This window comes from Alexandromys fortis, unplaced genomic scaffold (genome assembly GCF_014885135.2).
Source record: "Alexandromys fortis isolate MF-2015 unplaced genomic scaffold, M_Fortis_MF-2015_v1.1 scaffold_136, whole genome shotgun sequence".
NCBI lineage: Eukaryota > Metazoa > Chordata > Mammalia > Rodentia > Cricetidae > Alexandromys > Alexandromys fortis.
Window position 1 is genome coordinate 1556372 of NW_026068024.1, and position 21922 is coordinate 1578293.

At 41.3% G+C, this 21922-nt stretch overlaps 1 protein-coding gene across 2 annotated transcripts in view; it reads right to left on the reverse strand.

Annotated features, from left to right (window-relative positions):
* The window catches only part of Rmdn2 (regulator of microtubule dynamics 2), a 58827-nt gene extending 37764 nt beyond the window's left edge, over positions 1-21063 (reverse strand). The window contains exons 1-3 of one of the 2 annotated variants that reach the window (XM_050163527.1): positions 20278-21063; positions 12670-13138; positions 4798-5739 (exon numbers count right to left, since the gene is read on the reverse strand). In XM_050163527.1, the coding sequence (XP_050019484.1) occupies positions 4798-5739; positions 12670-13121 (1394 nt within the window). In that variant the 5' untranslated portion in view covers positions 13122-13138; positions 20278-21063. The remainder of the gene's footprint in view (positions 1-4797; positions 5740-12669; positions 13139-20277) is intronic. The other variant, XM_050163528.1, reaches the window with a different exon arrangement.
* Positions 21064-21922: the final 859 nt, after the last annotated feature.

Below are 21922 nucleotides of genomic sequence, written 5' to 3' on the forward strand. Positions count from 1 at the left end.
GACAGAGGTCTGATCTCCAAAATATACAAAGAACTCAAGAAATTGGTCACCAAAAGAACACATAATCCAATAAAAAAAATGGAGTACAGACCTAAACAGAACTCTCAACAGAGGAATCTAAAATGGCTGAAAGACACTTAAGGAAATGTTCAGCATCCTTAGTCATCAGAGAAATGCAAATCAAAACAACTTTGAGATTCCATCTTAGTAAGAATGTCCAAGATAAAAAACACTGATGACAACTTATACTGGAGAGGTTGTAGGGTAAAGGGAACAATCCTCCATTGCTGGTGGGAGTGCAAGCTAGTACAACCCCTTTGGATGTCAGTGTGGCAATTTCTCAGAAAATTAGGAAACAACTTTCCTCAAGACCCAGCAATACCATTTTTGGGTATATATCCAAAGGATGCTCAATCATGCCAGAAGGACATGTGCTCAACTATGTTCATAGTAGCTTTGTTTTTCATAGCCAGAACCTGAAAACAACCTAAATGCCCCTCGATCAAAGAATGGATAAGGAAAATGTGGTCCATTTACACAATGGAGTACTACACAGCAGAAAAAAAATAATGACAGCTTGAATTTTGCAGGAAAATGGATGGAGCTAGAAAACATTATTTTGAGTGAGGTAACCCAGACACAGAAAGACAATTATCACATGTACTCACTCATAAGTGGCTTTTAAACATAAAGCAAAGAAAACCAGCCTACAAACCACAATCCCAGAGAACCTAGACAACAGTGTGGACACTAAGAGAGACTTACATAGATCTAATCTACATGGGAAGTAGAAAGTAGAAAAAGACAAGATCTCCTGAGTAAATTGGGAGCAAGGGGACCCTGGAAGAGGGTTGGAGGGGAGGTGAGAGTCACGGAGGGGGGCAGAGAAAAATGTAGAGCTCAATAAAAATAAAAATGCTATCCAGGACAGGAGCCAAAAGCTACGGAGAAACCCTGTCTCAAAAATAAAAAATAAATAAATAAAATAAAAAATAAAAAAAATAAACAATGTTGGAAATCTCTTATTTCTCAATTTCAAATTTACCACAAGACAGCAGAACTAGAGCAGTGTGCCCTGAACATGAAAACAGACGTATGCTCCAAGGAAACAGAACATAGAGCCAAGAGAGTAAACCCACACAAAAGCATCTGGTCAAATCATGTTGACAAGGGTGCCAAGACCTTTTATTTTTTTTATATTTTTATTTTATATTTATTTTTAATTTTTATAAGGTCACTGATTATGATGAACTCACAAAGAAGAACATCACATGGCTAGGTTAAGGCAGTCACTCGCACGCTTGCCTTGGCTCAGCTCGGTGAACGCCTTATTCACCACAAAAAAGAAAAAAGGATTATGACAGAGTCAAAGCCATCATTTATATCATAGTTATAGAAGAAAGAACAGTATATTTAACAAGTGGTGTTGGGAAAACTGTATTCCTACAGACAAGAGAATCAATGTGGATAAGATCATGTTCCTTGAGGCTATAGAGATGACCAGCAGGTAGGAGTGCTTCCTGTACAATCATGAGGTTCATATTCATAGTTCTGACGTCAGTGTTCATGAGCAAGCTAGGTTTCATGCACATGATAAATACATCTTTTTAAAAAATTACATCTTTAGAGCCTTAATTGGTATCATAGCCAAAAATTAACTCTGAAACACACCAAGGGCCTAGCTACAAAACTAAACTATACAACCCTTAGAAGAAAACATAAGGCAATGGCCTCATGACAGTGAATTAATCATTTCTTGACTATAATACCCAATGCAAAGGCAATGAAAGAAAATATTAAAACTGAGGAATAGCTCAGGACTTTACCAAACTATAGAGCTTCTTTGTATCAAAACACACCGTCAGCAAAGTAAAAATTCAACACAGACTTACGGAGGAAATATTCCAACTCTTATCTCTGGAAAGGAGCTAATATCCCCGATACATAAAGAACTCTTATAAAAACAACAAAATGGATCATCTGATTTTCAAAAAAAAAAAAAAAGTAAATAAGCAAGGGATTTGAATAGATTTTCTCTAAAGAAAATCACACCAAAATATGATCAAAGTTCAAATGAAATATCGCTTCACACCCATTAAAACAAAACAGATAGATGTTGACAAATTAAGGAAATAAAGCAATCCTATGCCTTTCTTGTAGGAATGTAAAATTAGTGCAGATAATGCAGAAAACATTAAGACGGTTCCTTAAAGAATTCAAGATCAGCAACCTGACCACATGCCCTGCTCATACGACAAAGAAATCATTCTGGAACTGAGCTGGAAGCTTGCCCTGGCTAGCCCTCAAATTGCTGTGCAGATGCCGAGAGAGAACTGCCATTAGGAGTTTTCCTCAGCTATGAGCCCTCCAGTGCAATAGTAACTACTGGCCAGCAAGACATACTTCTAGTGCAAGAACGGCAAGTCTGTTTGGAGAGTAACTGATATGCTTTCTGATTGGATTGGAGGCCTGGCTCCACAGAAGGGAATTCACATCTGGTACTAAAACACCAGCCAAAAGCCCGTGGCTGGGAAGGTGATAGTCCCTAGTGAGGAGGCTACTCCTGTCGTTTTGCTAACTGGACATGACATGGCTGTCAAACTGCCCTCTTTGTTTAAGCCAGTGGATTAGTGGCATTGTCGGCTTCGGTCAGAGAAGCCTCTTTTTGAAGCGGCCAGCACTAACTTCAGAGACATAACTGTTTGAGTGGGAGAATAATAAGCGACTGCTGAATGCTCACCAAGAAACGGGGCGTCTGCACGGCTCCCCACAAAGTCCTGCACGTATCACAGACGCGGTGGGCAAGAACGTAAGAGCCGGAAGACGGGATGTATGGTGTGGAATGCTGACTACCAGGCATTGCACGGCGGTTGCACTCGAGAATTCACAGGTGCTGCTCAAGGCCTGCACCAGAGCAGGCCTGTCAACATCCTGTCGTGGGATAGGGAGAAGTTCTTTTCCTCCCTGAGAATTTATACATTGTTAATGTCTGGTGGGGAAATCTTTTCTTCAACTGGATAGCACTGGTAAGGTGTCCATGTTCCTGCCAATAAACCGAGAAACAGAATTGGGGCGCTAGTTGAGAAAAGGGGATCAGAGGGAGTAAGAGGGAAACTAGAAGGCAAGAGTGAATAGGATTGAGATACATTGTATGCATGTATGAAAATGTCACGGTGAAACCCATTATTATGTATAATTGATACATGCTAGTAAGAATTAAAAAGCAGTATCTCAAAGAGCATTTGCCCTCATGTTCATAGTGGAATTACTCAGAACAATTCAAACACAGAAAAAATCCAAATTACCCAAGGAGAGATGAATGTTTAGGTGAAATGTGATTCGTATATAAAACAGGGTGTTATTCAGCCTTAACAAATAAGAAAGGACATTTTGATATATGCGACACAGACCTTTGATGACATAGCGCTTAGTGAAATAAGTCAGTTGGAAAAGGCAAATACTAATAATTATACTTATATGAGCCACTTAGTCAAAATCGGTACAGGAGGAAAAAGAACTAGAGAGCTATTATTTAATGGGTATAGAACTTCAGTTTTACAAGATGAAAAGAACCGTGGAAATGATGGTGATGTTAGTCCTATAATGCTGTGGATGTTTTTAATACCTCTGAACTACACACCGCAAAATGCTTTCAATGATACATGAATTTCATGTTCATTGCAAGTAATAAATTTAAAATTAAAAATAAAATTTTAATATGTTAAGATAAATAGAAACACTCGCATTTAAAAATAACATTTCAACCTAATGATGGGGCTTGGGGTTTCATTTTACTATGATAAATAACTTGAAAATACCATAAGTACCCTTTTATGAACAAAGTCTAATTATATTCAAACAAATGTTCTTTAGTTGCTTACATACCTCTCTACTCATTACTTTTTGAGAATACTTATGTAACTTTTGTCTACTGAGAAAGAATAAAAAATACTCTAAAAATACAGTTTTGAGAGACATTACGTGACTCCTTGAGTTCTAAGATTTGTGCATATACAAACACAGAATTAGATTATTAATCAAAGTTTCCGGGTTATGAGCCAATGAGATGGCTCAACAGATAAAGGCACTCACCACCAAGCCTGACGACATGAGACTGACATCTGGAACCTAGATGGTAGCGAGAACCATCGCCTAAAGACTGTCACCTGGCCTCCACACATACACCGTGGCATGTATATGCACCCCAAATAAATGAATTTAATTAAAAATCTGGGTTCTAAATAAGCTATATTTCCCATTACATCACTGTTTACTTAATTCTTGTGTTAATGAAAACTTTGTCAGTGTGGTATCTGTGTGGGAAATATGACGAGTAAAAGGTGATGTGAATGAAAATGTATGACTCAATCACCATAAACACAGATTATAGAGAGTTACCATCTCTAGTGATCAGGACTAAAGGAAGCACTGTCTCCAAGGAAGCATTTTGTTCAGGTAAGTTACACATAAAAAACTCAGTGTCACTTTCAGACTATGATATATTACAACAGCCACTTAAAAAGTTAGGACTAGTCACCCTCTTAATTGTAATCTGACAGAAACCTGAAACATGAAACCATCTTTGGCTTCTACACTCTAATACTATCTATAAACTCTCAAAACCACACACTATTACATGTAGACTACAATCCAGAAACCTCATCCCCCTACTGTGGTAGAGCCATGAGAACAGATTTCCAAGCGGAGTGACTACTGGTTTCAAGTGACTTTGGAGATGGAAGAGTGGGAAATTCTGATTTGAGCTGCCCTACTCAGAGAAAGAAAAATCTAGGTGACCTTATTTGAGCCATTTCAATAGGTGAAGCTGTATCTTCATCTGGAGGCGAGGCAGCAAAACCTTCTTCTTTAAAGGGGCCTGAGGTAACTTCGACAATTAAGCTGTTGACATCATTATAGAGTGAAGAACGTCTATCACGGGGGAGGCTGGTGGAAGCATTATTCTGAGACAGATGTTTGGTGTCACCTGGAGAGTAAGTTGTACTCTGAGACCTACGATGAAGGGCATCTTCCGAATCCTTATTTAGTTGGCCATGTTCTCGGCCATCAGCAATTGATAAAGTTACTTGACTGGAAGAAGACATAACAGTTGGAAGAGAAAAGGGAGATGCTGTTAGGCTTGCTGAGTGAGATGTCCTTTCAAGAGTCCGAAGGCCTGGAGAAACGGCTTTTGTTTCCAAATTTGGAAAGTACTTAATGCCATGGTCAGGATCAGAGAAGCTTATACGTTTTTGAGCATCACTGTTACTTGATTTTTTAGAAAAGCCTTGAATTTCCTTTTCATGAGGCAGGTTCAGACTATCTTGTGGAGTATCATAGCTAATGCTACCCCTGTAACAGGAAACTACACTGAGGTGAGGGGATAAAAAACATCTTCGAGATTTAATGGCACCAGTGAGATCTGAAGATCTTGTGACATTAGAAGTTACGTCTTCCTGAGAATCAAAGTTAACTCTACTTGGCTGTCTCTGTCTCCTTCGAAGTCTTGCCAGTAAATTATGTCGTTGTTGTCGTCGTCGTCTAGAGGGGGGAAAGCGATTGGATGCACTTGATGAAGAAGAGAATTGTTTACTTAACTTACTTGTTGAAGAAGGACGACAAGTTATTAAACCCAGAGCTGCTTTTGGTCGTAAAATACAAGAGGATCCAAGACGCTTGTGTGGTGGAGTAACTAGGTCCTCAGGATAATTTTGTTGGGAGCTCTGGTCATCTTTCTGGCAGCTAGAGTGAAAAGAAGGCCAAATGAGGAAGAAAAAGCGAACAGGGAACTGAGTGGAGACCTAGCGAGCCTCCTGCAGAATAATTTCTACCATACCAACGGGAAACAACAGCTACTTAGAAAACAGGGCGGCTCAGGTTAATGGACACACAGATGAGCCCAAGAATTTGTAGATAGGTAGATTATCTCCCGACAAGAGCCTGCCCACTTTGTGAAAGCTCAGGGATGGGGAGAGTGAAAGACTCGGGGAAGTAGGCAGAAGGCAAGAAAAACTAAGGGAAACATAAGATGACATCATGCATAAGTCCCCAGAGAGTTAGAACTTACACACACACACACACACACACACACACACACACACTTTGAGACTATTCAACTACCATTATTTAAGGGAATTAACTGAAACAAACCTATATCCCATTGACGAATTACACTTTAACATAGCTGCCATGGATGAAGCAAAAATCTCGGCAGGTTTGAGGATGCTTCAAACACACACATCTCCATTTGCTGTGGGAACCCGAGGGCAGCGCTACAGTGGGTTTCTGAACACTTTCCACATTCTTTAGCGCACCAAATAGGAAACACATGAAGTGCTTGTGGTTTTCGTTTGCTTTGTCTGTAAGACATACCTTAAGCATTTTCCCATACTGAATGTAATCCAAAGTAAGTCTTTCCCTTCTAGGCCATCATTCATAAGACGTAAAATGCCCTGTGTAGGTGGAACAGGTCCGAAAACTGAATCCTTAAGCTGCATGTAGGACTACCATGGCAACAACACAGTCTGTGATGGCGGGAGACTCTAGAATCTAGTGACACAGGTGTCAGACGCCTGAGTAGTAAGCTGCGCGAGAGACTACCATGGCAACCACCCAGAATGTGATGACAGGAGACTCTTTGGAGCTCTTCTGAGGCTCACCTTTCTGAAGAGCTGGAGTTCCTATGGCTATGGAATGTGTATTTGGATTTCGGTACGTGCAAGGAGTCAGCTGACGAGAGGTAAAAACGCAGTTGAATGAAGGCGCTAACACACACGATTTCTGCACAGTTCTTTCCTTGGGATGGCCTCCCACCAGCAATCTTATGTATAAGACTGGTGTCTGGATCCTTCCTTCTTTCTCTGGAATATCCTTTGCCCAGTGTTGTTACATCTCGTGTAGTGGGTTACTCCTAAACACTTGAACTGATGACATATGAAATAGGGAAGGAAGGTTTAAAAAGTGGCAAATATTTATCTATCCACAATGACAGGGAAGCGCCCCATCAGATACTTGGACTACAGGCACAGATGAAGGAGATCTGCTATGTGTATTATCCTTTGTGCTTTATCAGTCTCTGAACAACTGACACCCATCAACGGTAAGTTTAGCAGAGCTATTAAAATAGAGTCCCTTTCTCCATCTCAGTTGAGAGTATTGTCTCTAAAGCATGTGTAAACCCACTTAGGGCGTAAAGCTCCCCACAACACTTTGATTTGCTGCTCAGTGTCCTTCTATGCTCCTTTGTCCTTTGTCACTCTTCTCTCCTTAAGATTCTGCTCCAGGAAACCCTTGACAGATTCCTTACAAGAGGCCCACAGCTCTCAGTTTCCAACACAGCACTGTCAGATCTGGGATACGACTTTATTTGACACGCAACCGAATCGGTAGACCTCTTACAGAAGATGCGGAGTCCCAGGTCAGCAACAAGAGACATAACACTCATGACACAGCAAGCAGTGTAATTGCCAGAACCTTCGGGCTGGCCCTTCTTGGCCCACTGCCCTAGGGCAATGCAGAGGGGCTCAATACGCACAGATTATGTTACAGGAAAGAAACATAGCTTAAGTAGCCCACCATCTTTAATCTACTTGCCACCTGTTTTTGTAAAAACTTTTTTTTTTGAGTCACATGTCGTCTGTAGTTACTTCCACGCCCCAGTGGACGAGCTTTATAGATGAGACAGACCCTATATGTCTGCGATTCCTAAAATCTTTGCAGAAAGAAAAAAATCCTGCCTCCATTTAAGTGCATTTGAGACATTTATCCCTTTCCTTCACGGTGCTAGGTGTCCAACCTTGGACCTTGCAATTGCTAGGCAGGTGCTTTCACAAACACTGAGCTGCATCCCCAGGTCCATTTCCCTTCTAACTGATAAAATAACGGTGTTTTACAGAATTCACTATGGATCAGACCGGGGGCAAAGCACCTGCCTGTATCATCTCAATTAAGGCTAAAAACGACAAGACACATACATTATTAACCACATTTTAAGGAAAATTATTTCACTTGTTATTTTTTGTTTGTTTGTTATTTATTTTGTTTTACTGGGGATGGGGTGTGCAAATCATGGCATCATGGCAGGCGTGTGGAAGTCACAGGTCAACTTTTGGGAGTCAGTTCTCTCCTTTGACCTTGGGCTCCAGGGACTGAACACAGGTTGTCAGGCTTGTGTGGCAAAGGTTCTGACCCTCTGAGCCACCTCACTGGCCTCAACTCCATCTTAAGAAAAGAATTCAGGTTTGAGGAACTGACGCCCTCTATGTTGTCAAAGCTGCGCCAGGGTGTATTCTTGTGTTGGAATGAGGAGAGCACAGGGTCTCACTGATGTCCTGCAAACCGCCTTCTTCTGGGCTTCTCTGTCCTCGGCTGCTTTGTTCTGGGGTGGGGTTGTTTGGTTTTCTTCTTCCACCTCAGCACACACTTGCTCGACCAGTTCTCCGGATCCTTTTCAGGCTCATTTGACTCCACCTACTCCAGCAGCACTGGTCCCAGAAGCCTATACACATTACCCTTCAGTCTCCTTCCAGAGCCACACATGCGTGAGCGCTCACACAGGCAATGGCTTCTGTCTCTTAGTGCGTCCTTGTCCTTGCCAGGAGGGTCTAGCACACAGGATGCTAAGCACCTGAAAGGTTTTGTATGGTTCTTCACCTTTGGGGCTCTGGTTAAAATGACTGGAAGCATTCCTCTTCAACATCCTGCCTGCTTCATCTTAAAGGAAAGTGGTGGGATTTACAGGACTGTTTAGTTCTCTGTTGCGTCCCCAGACAGTTCCTGGTGCAGAGTGGACGCAGTCAGTGAATAAGAGGGACTTCAGCTGTATTATTCTTTTCTCTCCAGCCTCTTCCCCTCTCCCTCTCTCTTTCTCCCTTCTCCCTTCATGGAAGTGAAGATCTGTTTGCAAACATATTATGAGAATATGCTCAACATGACTAATGTTCAGGGAAATACAAATTTGAAAATTATTAGTTAACATTTCATCTTCAAATGTCTGTCTAAAATTTAAAAGTCTGACACTACGAGTACTAATACGAGACAATAAGCATTCTCATAAGTCAGGTCTGTGAGCTGGGAGTACTTTACAGACTTGTTAATAGGCACATGAGTTATTAATATGCATTAAAGATTTATTAATATGCATATAAGCAATACAAGCAGTCTCCAAGTCAGTACTTCAAGCACATGCTTCATAGAACTCCAGCCACATGTGCCTAAGGAACTGTGAGGGCATTCACTGAAGCATTATTTATAGGAACAAACAAATGGTGACTTAAACATTCGCTAATAAGGCATACCTATATCCTGTTGTGAGATACTTTGATCACACTCTGACACTCCCGAGACTGCCAGTAAAGTTCACCTTGAATTAGAGGGCAGAGCTAGCTACTAATTAGCCAGAATTAGCCATAGAGGTTTTGGAGGACCCAGGACATATAGAGAGACACAAGAAGTAGTAGGGAGGGACTTAGAAAGATTCGAGGGCCCTTTTGGATAGAAGAAGGAAAGAGAGGGAAGGTCACTGTTGTCTAGTAGCCGCTTCTCTGATCAATCAGATTTCTATCCTGATATCTGACTCTTGAGTTTTATTTAATAATAGAACAATGTAAGTAATCACTTCAAGATCGCATCAATGGAATGCAATACCACATTTAAAAAAGAAACACATTTGCATGGCATCAACATGGAAAAGCCTCAAAAGAGAAAAAAAGTATTAAAGCAAAAACAGCTACAAAAACAATATATCACATAATGTCATTTCTGTACATTTTAGGAACAATTTACCATTTGTTCCTCATATGCAGGAACACATACATGTAGGAAAAAAACACTGAAACTGAAAAGGTTGCATGCAGATTAAGGTAATGGCTGTCTCCTAAAGAAAAGATTTCAATTACAATATTTCATTTTTAATTGATCTGAAAAAAATCATTTTCTAACTCTAACAACTTTGAGGGCTACAAAGTCACCATTACAATCAGCATCTGTGTCTGTTTGCCTGGAAGCCTAGACCTGAATTTCAACACCAACAGAAGGAAGTAACTATAAGAGCAAAAACAACAAGAAACAAACAAATACCCCCCCCCCCCCCGCACACACACACAAAGACAAAGTCTGTATTTCAGCTCACATAGTTAAAGGGTTCCCCAGTAGATTCTGCAAACTGGGACCAGTCAACTGCCCAACACTTGCAATCATTTTGTTATTCCTAAAATAGCACAATCTGACTGGCATATGCCTCTTTCTTGACTGGTTTTCTCCTGGGGTCTCTGAAATGCTTGTGGTGCTAAAGAGTGCCTGCTGGGAAGAGACCAGGCAAGTTCCATATATATAGAGAAGGCCTAGAAAAGTGGCTAGCTTACAGATATTTACCTACAAAGATAGGATACATCTTTCAGTATCTCATTCAAAAAATAATTTAATTAAATAATTTTTGGGTTTTCCTTAAAGAACTTTTCTAAAGTAGTATTAAATAGGAGAGAGTTCTTCCTGGTTGTTTGGTTTAATGACATTTACTATAGTCTAGTCTGTTAGTAGGACTGTGTTGTATCTACCCTTTTATGCAATTGCTAGCAAAGACACCCATGATCAAGCCAAGGGAGGTACTGTGCCGCTTTAAGGGAGGTACTGTGCCGCTCTCTGTCTTAAAGTCTGGATCCCTCCATTCCAGTTAGGTCATTCACGGTTTCCACAAGTCGTCTTTGAACCCACATTCACTACATACTTATCCCCATATGTGGCATTATTATCTTCTTTTATCTGTCCTAAATGGAACATGGACTGCTTCTTTCTAGAATTTTAGACTTTCCTGAGCAAGCAGGCTTGAATTAATCAAGACAGGGTTTTAAGAATACAGGCCACTTACCACTTTAGCCTGTTCTCCTACACCAGGCTTCTTGGTTGCCTCCCAGTCTCTAGCTCTAATGTGGCCTGTCTGTGAAGGGACTGCTCAAACCTCACCCAACATTCCTGATGCAGTATGTCCATGCAGACACGATAACCATTGGTTATCTGTGCCTTTCAATGATGCCCCGTATTGTGGTAGATATCTGAAAACTATTAGAGCCCTTAGAGGCTCTTACCCACTCTCATGGAAATTCCCAGGTTTTTCTTCTGACTCGCACTTCCCAATGTACTCAGAGCTTTCTAAACATTCCACTTGCCCATCTTAAAACTAGTCTAGGGCATTTTGTTTCTGTTCAGGAACACCAAGTTCTTAGACCTGACCATTTACTCTGGCATCTTTGGCTTTTCCCTATCTAAAGAACTTCATAGTTATTCTCCCAATGCACAAAAAGATGCTTGGCAATTCTGGACCTGGCACTGATGTCTAAGACTTGAGTACAAGCATTTGTCTTCCGATGCCACCTCCCAGTTCCACATAAGGTGTACATCTCACTCATTCGGCTAGGACATTCTTACTGGAACCTACTCTGTGAAAGCACAGAGGTAAGGTATCATGAAGACAAAGTCCCCACCCTCAAGGATGCCGGTTCTTTCACATTCAGTACGAATCCTTAAGAAACAAATGACAAAACCCTGGATATTTTGTTCTTCAGAAACACTACCCAAGGCCAAGGTTTTAAGGCACAATCTGACTGGCAGATGCCTCTTATGGTTCCCAACTAAGAGGATACTTGTTCTTAGTGCTAAGATAATGTAGGGATGAAACTGAATTCCTTATATATCCTCTGAGATTTCTAGATCTGCAGTAAAATTCAGTAGCTATTAGTTCCTAGTGGTTCATTTAATTACATGAAATAAAATTATAATTACAATGAGTTAAAAATTTTAAGTTCTTTCCTCGTTCATACCAGTCCACATTTAAGTGCGAAAGGATCACACATGGTTTGTGGCTGCTGTGTCAGGCAGCACAGATACAGTCAGCTTCTAACATCCCAGGAAGGTCTATTGGACCACATTGGTCTACAGAGTTTGTATATAAAAGCCACATAGTGATCGCATTATAAAATAGGTTATCCATCTTGGCAAATGATGATCATCTTCTCCAGCTCTTACATGATGCAACTTACTACTGCATATTTTTAATAACCACATTAGAAAATAAGTTATTTATTCTGGAAAATAATGACTGTCTTCCTCAACTCTAATAGGATGACATATCTATCTATCTATCTATCTATCTATCTATCTACCTATCATCTATTTATCCATCCATCTATTATCTATCTATCTATCTATCTATCTATCTATCTATCTATCTATCTACCTATCATCTATTTATCCATCCATCCATCCATCTATCATCTATTTATCTATCTATCTACCTATCATCTATTTATCCATCCATCTATCATCTATCTATCTATCTATCTATCTATCTATCTATCTATCTATCTTCTATCCATCCATCCATCCATCTATTATCTATCTATCTATCTATCTATCTATCTATCTATCATCTATTATCTATCTATCTATCTATCTATCTATCTATCTATCTATCTAATCATTTTTTTCAATGTGATCTAAGCTATCTAAAATATCAACAATATTTAACATTTTTAATTAAATTTAATTAATGTAACCTACGGCAAAACAGTCGTTGCTTTCCATTTCCGTTCAGAGCAGAGCACACGAGTGAGTAGCGACCTACACAACAATACCATGAAAAGTAACCAGTTGGCCAGAGGAGACATCGCGGCCACTTACCCTCCTTCACTTTCTGCTTCCTCTGAACTATTGTTTGTTGCTGCGCTTGGAGCAGTCGTCGGCCGTTTCTTTCTAGCTCTGTGCTGAGGACTGATCTTATGAACTGTTCCTTTCCCTCCAAGTTCATCCTGCAGATACTCCTCCAGCTTCGGAATCGTCTCTTTAAGAAATTTGATTTCCTCCTTAAGTTCTTCCATGCTGGTCAGTAATTCATTCAACTTTTCCAGGATCTGAAGTTGCCTTCTTTGAAAGACCGATGATGCTCCTTGTTCACTGTGAGTTTCATCTTGCAAAGTTAGTGAATTGAATTTCTTACCCAGGGAAAGAAATTTCGGCAAGTTCATCGTTATTCTTGTTTTGCGGATCCTGTGGTACCATAAGGCCAGCAAGCTGATTCCGGCAGTTCCCACCATGACGCCAAGGATCAGTTCTTTCTTTGTGGAATGAGGCATTTCTTGGCTTTTAATTTCTAAAATTAAAAAAGTAAAAATGCAAATGAATGTTTTTCTATCCAGAATAAATATATTGACGCTTGCAGGGTGGCGGTGGTGGCACACACCTTTAATCCCAGCACTAGGGAGGCAAAGGCAGGTGGATATTTGTGAGTTCAAGGCCAGCCTGGTCTACAGAGTGAATTCCAGGACAGGTTCCAATGCTACAGAGAAACTTAAAAAACAAAACAAACAAACAAACAAAAACCAAAAAGGATGCTTTTTCAATCAGTCAAAGATAAAGCTTTTGTCATCAAATGTTATCAAAAAGCCCGACAAATCAAGCTAAACTACGCTGTGAGCAAGCGTGTCTTTAACTCATACTTCAAGAGAGATAATTGCTTAAGGCTATTACTGAAGGACGGTGTGAAATACTGACTTTAATTCTGAATTCACACCTGCTACAATCAATCTGCAACTTATCCGTTAAGTGTACTTTAAAGAGCTAGCTAGAGAGAAGTAGAGATACCATCAACTCGAGAGAAGTAGTTGAGAGTTCAAGCTGTCCTAATTTTCTCTGCTATTCTGTGTGCAATTAATGTGCTGGGTCTCTTGGTCTTAGCTCATCATTAAAGTCTAAGAGGGGCTCTTTCTGAACATCTTGCTTACACTGGGACTTAATATTACAGAGATTAATGGTGTCTTCTTTTAAAGCTCGGGGCTTAGAGATATAAAATACAAATGGCAGCTTTGCTAAGTTCATAATTCACTTCATCTCCATTTCACTCAGCTAGGAAGCCAGTAAGGCTTACGCAAGTTTCATCTTTCTTCTGACCCATAATTCCTTTGCTTCTTACATTTCCACTCATATCTGAGATTTTAATGCCTTTATTTTAATTTTTCATTTTTTAAAAATAACTTTTGAAAGCCATTTCTTTGACTCCGTTTTTTCCTCATCTTTCACTTTTTTTTTTTCATTGAAAGCACAAAACAGAGCCTACCTCATTCAGTATCAACTCAGCTACTCTGATGAAATGGACCAAAATTTCTCTTTAGCAAATCTCATTTCTACTAATATTTTTGTTTATCTAAAGTCAGAAAATGATTTAATGAGAACATTGGTATATTCCCCTTCCCCTCCGAGATGGTCAAACAGAAATAAGTCGATCAATATTGCAAAAGCTTTTGTAACTGTGTATACTGTAGCTTTAAAATGCATGCTTAGAAGTCCCCAAACCTGATTTTACTTCAGTTTCTCTATCAGACATATATCTGTGTTAAAGTTTGCTAACAACTTGGGAGAAATGGTCATAAGCTAGCCACGTAAGAAGCAGATCATTAAAGCACTGCTAACTATAAAAACAGAAAGAAATAAATCCTCTAGGAACGCTTGGATCCCAGCTGGAAGTAACTTCTGGACTATGGGAAAAGGAAAACTAAGATGAAAATCAAACAACTAGGTAGTCACTGAACTGAATGGATAACCTTAGGGTCCATACATACTAAAGTATCTAGAATTTATGTGCCAGAGATAGAGGCTAAGGGAAGTCTGTCTAGAGGAGAGACATTCAAACTCCATGGGACTGGCAAAGAATGACTTCAAGGGAAATCGCAACTACCAGGAAGCTATAGGATGAATGGGTCCCAAAGATTTCACACAAGTGATTAATGTTCAAGTTAACGTTCAAGTTGCCAAGAACGCTTCCAGGCTATGTGAGGCTTTCAGCAGAGACCTCAAAAGGACAATGTGTTGGTAGGAAGGCTAAAGGAACCTTAGAGGTAAGGCTGCTCAGGCTCCTTCCAAAATAGATTAAAAAATAAGACTCCGAAGTATTATTGATTCACAGTGATTTAACTGGAATGAAGATGAAGGTGTCTAATCCTGTAAATAAACAGAAAAAAATGTAGAATTCAACAACGTACAACCAGATTGTCCAACACTTAGCAACAAATTTTCAAACATGCACACAGCTAGAGGATGCCAGAGATGATGTAATTAGCCTTAAAACAATCATTTAAAATATTTTAAAATATTTGCCATTTATTACAAGTAAATTAAGATATTGTCATATTATAAATGTCTAAATACATTCACAAGGAGAGAAAAAAGAAAGCTTTAAGCCAGATTGTTTGGAATTTCTAGGAATGAAAAAAAAATCTCTGAAAAAAAGTTTTATGAAAAGAGATTGACAGTAAAAAAAAAAACCTAGCAAGGAACAACAAAAGGCAATGCACTTGAAGACACAGCAAGAAAGAGCATCCCTAAATGAAGAGCAGCAAAGAGGGAACACAGACAAGCCAAGCGGAACTCCCAGAACAGTCAACAACAGACAGGGCTCTAGGAGAGAAAAAGGGGAGCAAACAATCCCCAAATTAAACAATAGTCAACTCAATCAAGCACAATTAAAACAACAACAACAACAACAAAAACCCAAGGTGTACTATTATTGTGTTGATAAAAATCAGTGGGAAAGCCCAGCGGAGGTGTTTCAATACCAGCACTTGGGAGCCAGAGGCAGTTGGATTTTTTTTTTTTTTTTTTGAGTTCGAGGCCAGGATCTTTTTTAGTTTGAGGCCAGCCTGGTCTACAGAGCAAGTTCCAGACAGCCAAGGCTACACATAGAGACTATCAGGAAAAACAGAGAGAGAGAAGTTGGGGGGAGGGAGAGGGGAGGGGAGGGGAGGGGAGGAGAGGGGAGAAGAGAAGAGAAGAGAAGAGAAGAGAAGAGAAGAGAAGAGAAGAGAAGAGAAGAGAAGAAAACAGTGGGGAAGTGAGCCAGAAGAAGAAGGGAAGAGCAGAGAGAGAGGGGGGAAAAGGAGAATGGTTGCCATTCTTGTGTCTTTCAACGCAAAGTTAAAAGGTTGATGTTGTGGGTTAACAAAAGCTGAGACTGTTTTTACCAAGCGAAAAGTAGAAGAAATGCTAAGGAAGTTCTTCGAGAAGGCAAGCAGAAACAGTTAACATGCACAAAGGACACTGCATACCAACAGTGGCAAATATGGGTAACATAAAAGTCAGTTTTTTAAATTTTACTATTTACTTATAAAATAGTTTCTATTAAAGTCAAAGTGATGACACATCACCATAGGTTTATAACAGACCTAGAAGGTAAGAGGAAGGATAACAGTTCAAAATATGGGAAAGTTCAAAGTCTGAGACAGAAAACCATAAGGGTATAGATAAACCAGTGTGTGTGTGTGTGTGTGTGTGTGTGTGTGTGTGTGTGTGCATGTGTGTGCATGCACATGTGTGTGTGTGTGTTGTGGGTGGGATAAAAACAGAATACTAAGACATTCACTCAGTCCAAAGGAAGGCTTACTGGGCTAAGGGATGGGTAACTAGAAAAACGGATAAGGAGAGAGGATACCAGTTATATAGAGAAATGGTGACAAAAGGTCAAGGAAAACTTTATTTTCCAATATGAAAGATCCACTTGAAAAGCGAAGCTGGAGAAGTAGAAGGAACGGCGGGGAACTGCACAACTACAAAGTGAGCAAAGGAGATGATCTCTAGAGCAGGAGCACAAGCTGGACCTTGAGTGCGCGCACAGGCCGCTCATTCATAGCGAGGAAAGAAAAGACAGATTTCATCAGCAAAAATCCAGCTTAAATGGGTAGATATACAAGTCTATGAAAGTTCTCTGATTGCGTCTTCTCCAAAACAGCCAGGCGTGAAAGCCAAGGCAGAAATACTAGACAGACATCATTCCTGAATTAGGTGGTATACGTGAACCCTTGGGTCCTGTGGCTAGAACACTATTTGACATATTCTAGTGAGGCACTATAGTTTCCTGTCTACTACATGGCCAACTAAACATAATGCTTTAGATGACCTATGGGGGGCGGGGAGCAGCAGGAACCTATTCCCAAGGAGCTGCTTAAAAAAATGTTTCTTTTCAGATTCCTATTAGAGTTGAGATGGCTCAGGAGTTAAAGGCATTTGTCATCAAGTTCAAGGACCTGAGTTTAATCCCCAGGACCCTCCTGGAGCAGGGAAAGAAACAACGGCTGTATACACACACACACACACACACACACACACACACTAAATAAAAGTAAAAAAGAATTAAAAGTCCTATTATATTATTGATATGATTTTAGCCAAACCAGCATGGCTGGCACTTCTGGGTTCCAGGACCATGCCTATGCAGACAAGCCCTCAGGCAAAAAATACCTACTCACCCTGGGGGACCTAGAAAGGCCCTGTGTGACCCCCGTGTGGCGTGATTGCATCACCTACATATGACGCAGCTCTGTGAGCCCTTGTGCGCATGCGTGAGCTCCGTCATCTGTGTATGACAGTCACGTCATTCCCCCTGTGCGCATGCGCTAGACAGTCTTTAAAAGCTGGATGCGCCATCTTCAGCTCTCTCCTTGTGCACACTGACTTTGCCAGGCCTGTACATGTCTCCTCTAATAAACTCCTAAGTGAGTTTGTTGTCTGTTTCATGCTTTCTTCTCACTCACTCACGCCAGGTGATTTCAATTATACTATATGCATGGACAATAGTACTACCTAGTTCGGATGCTCTAGCTCATTAAAAAAATAAATAAAGGTTGGGGAGGTCTTCCAGAAATTACCTCAGATTGTGATCTCTAAGAAACTGACTTTAAATCTCTCTCTTAACCAGTTCCAGAGATGACCTTGGTACTTAATCTGGCCTGTGTGAGGGCAGAGCATTTGCCAATTTTTCTTTTTTTTTTCCTCTCTTTTAAACCCAAATATCCTCTGAGCTAACATAAAGAACTGTAAATCTAACCAAATGCTCACTCCTACTCATCCAGAAGCCACGATAGCAGAATCTAAAGGCCTTGTAACAAACAGGTGAGCTGTTTACTATTGTTTAGCTCCGTCAAACATTATCGCATAAGAAAAAACAGCCTACATTTCCCAATCCCAGAGAACCTAGACAACAACGAGGACCCTAAGAACGACATACATGGATCTAATCTACATGGGAAGTAGAAAAGACAAGATCTCCTGAGTAAATTGGAAGTATGGGGACCATGGGAGACGGTAGGAGGGGAGAGGAAGGGAGGGGGCAGAGAAAAATATATAGCTTAATAAAAACAATTTTTAAAACCACACTATATCATAAAACTAAATTACCTTTTAAAATTACCATAAAAAGCAATAGCACTAAAAAAGCTACTACATACCTATGATATACATTTATATTCCAGGTAAATCATGCATCCAACTTGATCATCTTGAGGCTATACTTTGTTTTTTTTACTGATTAATAACAATATTAGGGTCAGGGAGCAGTTCAATAGTACAGCTCTTGCTTAGCATACACGAGGTCCAGCATCAGATCCCTAACAACCTCATTCTCTGCGCTTTTCTCTTTTACACGCACACACACACACACACACACACCCCACCACACACACACAAAGAACGTCCACATGCCCATCTAAAAGTCCAGCACAAGGAATTTTCCTATGATGACTTAATTCTTTGGCCCAGGTCTGTCAGGCCAGCCTTGAACTTTACATTATGAAACACACACATCTGAAAGTTTTTTTTTTTCATTTAACAAGTAACTAAACAGAAGTGAAAGTCTGATGGCAGACCCAGGTTTAAACACAGTTAAACTTTACCTTTCTTTAGGTACTACGTGGGTTCCAAATTATCTCCTTCAAGGAGTTCAAAACAATAACGCCATTATTATTTTTCAGGCAACCGAGCTGCTGTCATTTGCCCAGGGGTTATCCGACTAAAGAAGTGAGAAAGGTTACCCGTGGGCTCCTGTTTCCTAATCTGAGGGCCATCTAGCTGCATGTGGAATGGGAAGGCTTCAAGCAAGGACAGGAAGGAGAATGCTGACCGAAGCCGAGGTGTTCAGAGGTGAAGGAGGACATCAAAACCAGGAAAACCACCAGAGAAGAACGAGGATCAATAGAGTCAGCATTTGTTAGAAATCTCACCATTAGAAACGTATAGGTCTCTGTTTGAATTTATGCCAAAATGTGCTTCTATGTCGATAATTTGAAAAATAACGCTGAACAAAAATAGTGAGGTACAAGCAAGAAATACATCAGTGTGTGTTTTTGGACCAATAGTCTGAAAATGATGCTGACGAGAGGGAGAAGTGCCAAAGTTGTCAATAAGAATCCATGCTTGCCTACGGTATAACTTAGAAGGTAGCATAAAATTATATTGTTTTTATACTTTTGCTTATAGTAGTATATTCCTATACTGAGTATGGATTAAATAATCAAAATTTATTGAGCAGACCTTACACCTCATTTTAACCTACGGAATTTGCATTTCAGATGCAAAAGATAATTACAAACTCCCAGTTTGAAATCACTTATGATGGAAAGTGAGAGACATTGTTGGTATTAGTATGGCACACGATCAATGATTACTAGCCGAGAACTAGATCGCCTACTGGCACAGTGCGAGTGAAACGGTGGAGTATTAACTTCCAGGAATGCCTCCTTGAAAAGGAGAACCTCACGGTGCTGGTCTAGTGTTCATACTAAAATTATGTTCTCAATATAACAAGAATGTGTAGGGTGAGGTCCTAAGTAGCATTCACACCAGTCATCAGCTGGTCCTTGGGACTGGGGAAGGACATAAAATGCTGTAACCCATAAAAACCCGACGAAGGAAAAACTTTACCAAGAGGGTCAAGAAACACTATAGGTTACAAATCAGCTGCAGGTTTCCAAAGAGAACGTTCTGACCCCTTGGTGGGGGGGATAAGGTTAGCCAGACTGTGTACAGCGATGCCGAAAAAGCAGTACTTTCCAATTGAAATTCAAGTCTTGCCTTATCTATAACATAAAATGTGACCCCTTAGAATTCAGCTTATTTGCAAATGCTAGTAGTGCGGTTAGTCTGGTTTCCATAGGCAGAGCCTCCAAATTTTTTTAATCACTAGGACACGAAGCACGCAAGGACACGAAGGCTGGGCGAGGCTGCGGCAGGTGCAGGGGCGCGGTGTCCGCTCGGGTGGTCGCCCAGCCCAGGGGTCACGCTGACAGCTCACTGCGACACCGGCCCCGCCAGCACCGCGCCAGGACAGTCCGCCGCCGCAGGGTCAGCAGGCGGCTGGCCACGACCCGGAAGTGGAGCCGCTGCCGGAAGTGCCGCCGCCTTCTTCCACACGCCCCCGGGCCGACGGAGCCATCCGGTCTCGTCGCCCCCTCCCCGGCTGTTACTCACCTGGGTTCGCGACGAAGGCTTCTCTGGCCGGAGCCGGAGGGACCGGGGCCCGCGGGCGGACGAGCGGGAAGGGACAGTCGACTGGAGTCCCGGAGCCCGCGAGTCCCAAGGTCCGGCGGCGCGGCCTTCGCGTCTGACCCAAATAGCAGAGGCGCCGGGGGAGGAGCCGCTAGCGGCCCGGGGCTCCCGCCTCCTCCCGCCGGCGCTTCTCAGCCTCGGGCTCCCCGCCTGCTTTTCACGGCCCGCGGAAAGCTGAGCCGCGCGGTGCGTCCTGCAGGCCGGCTCGGAGGCCGCTGTCCGCCTCCACCCTGCGTGTGCCCTGGCCCGTCTCTGCCACCGATCACTTAAATGTCCTCAGGGCGCCCTTAGCTAATCCTCCTTTTTGGCAGAGTTTGAACCTTCGGTCAGTCGGACGCAGACATCACACCTTGCACTAATTTCTAGGTCTTCCTTTCTTCAACTCACATTGCTCTTTTTAATGATCGAAATTACTAGCCGCTTCGTCTCCCCACTGCTTCTGAGTTGCCTTTAATTCGGAAACCCGTCTTCTTAGATTGAAGGTTTTGGCTAGCATCTCATTCTACAGTTGGTATAATAATTCTGTCTGACTTTTTAAGAACAGCTCACAAGTCCCTCTCACTTGGAACGTGATTGGCTTAAACGTTTGCTTATTGAGGATAGTCTTAATTACTAAAGTCCCCACCACGTACTAAAGAGAATTAAAAATGGATGCACTCCTGCTGTACAAAGAATCAATGCTGATTTTACACACACACACACACACACACACACACACACACACACACACTTTTTTAAAAAGTAGAGAACAGATTAATATTTTACCCTTCGGATCCAGAGCAGTTAAGAACTACTTTTACCCCATTGTCGTTTGTAGAGATACTGCAATCTAACGCTAATTGCCTCATTTAACCATACTATGATATGATGTACACCCGTCTTACAGGGCGTTGTTTCTTCTTTAAGAAGATGTGGATACAAGAGAAACTTTACTCTCAAAAACACAAAAAAACTTTCCCAGGAACCCATTGAGTTCATGGCTGCATCCTGGTACACAGCTCAAACTAGGCTTTATAAAATCGAGGGCTGTGGGTTGAGATTTACCAAGTCAGCTACAAGAGGGATGGATGGTGGGGCTGGGGTAGGGTGCTAGCTTGATCCTTTCTGAACTGGGATACTGCAACTAAACTAGTCTGTGTTCCTAAAGCCTGATCCCACTAGCCTGCAATGCCTTTGATTTAGCCCTTAAAGCAGTTAAAATTGTCTAAGATATAGAAGCTCATAGATAATAAGTATTAATCTGACAGTTACATTTAAATATCAAAATGAGAAAGACAATGTTAAGGATAACAATAAGAAGAAGTAACTTCCTCCATGCCTTCTAGGACTGTTTGATTTTTAAACAAGCATCTGAAGAAAAACCAACAAACTCTGAATGCCATAGCTGCTGCCACTCTCACAGTTGGTGCGGCACAGTCTGGTCACCTGGCATCAGTGTTTCATTCTCTTCCTAACGTCTCCACCTACTCTGCTGGTGCTCCTCCTAACTGTCTCCACCTACTCTGCTGGTGCTCCTCCTAATGTGTCTCCACCTACTCTGCTGGTGCTCCTCCTAACTGTCTCCACC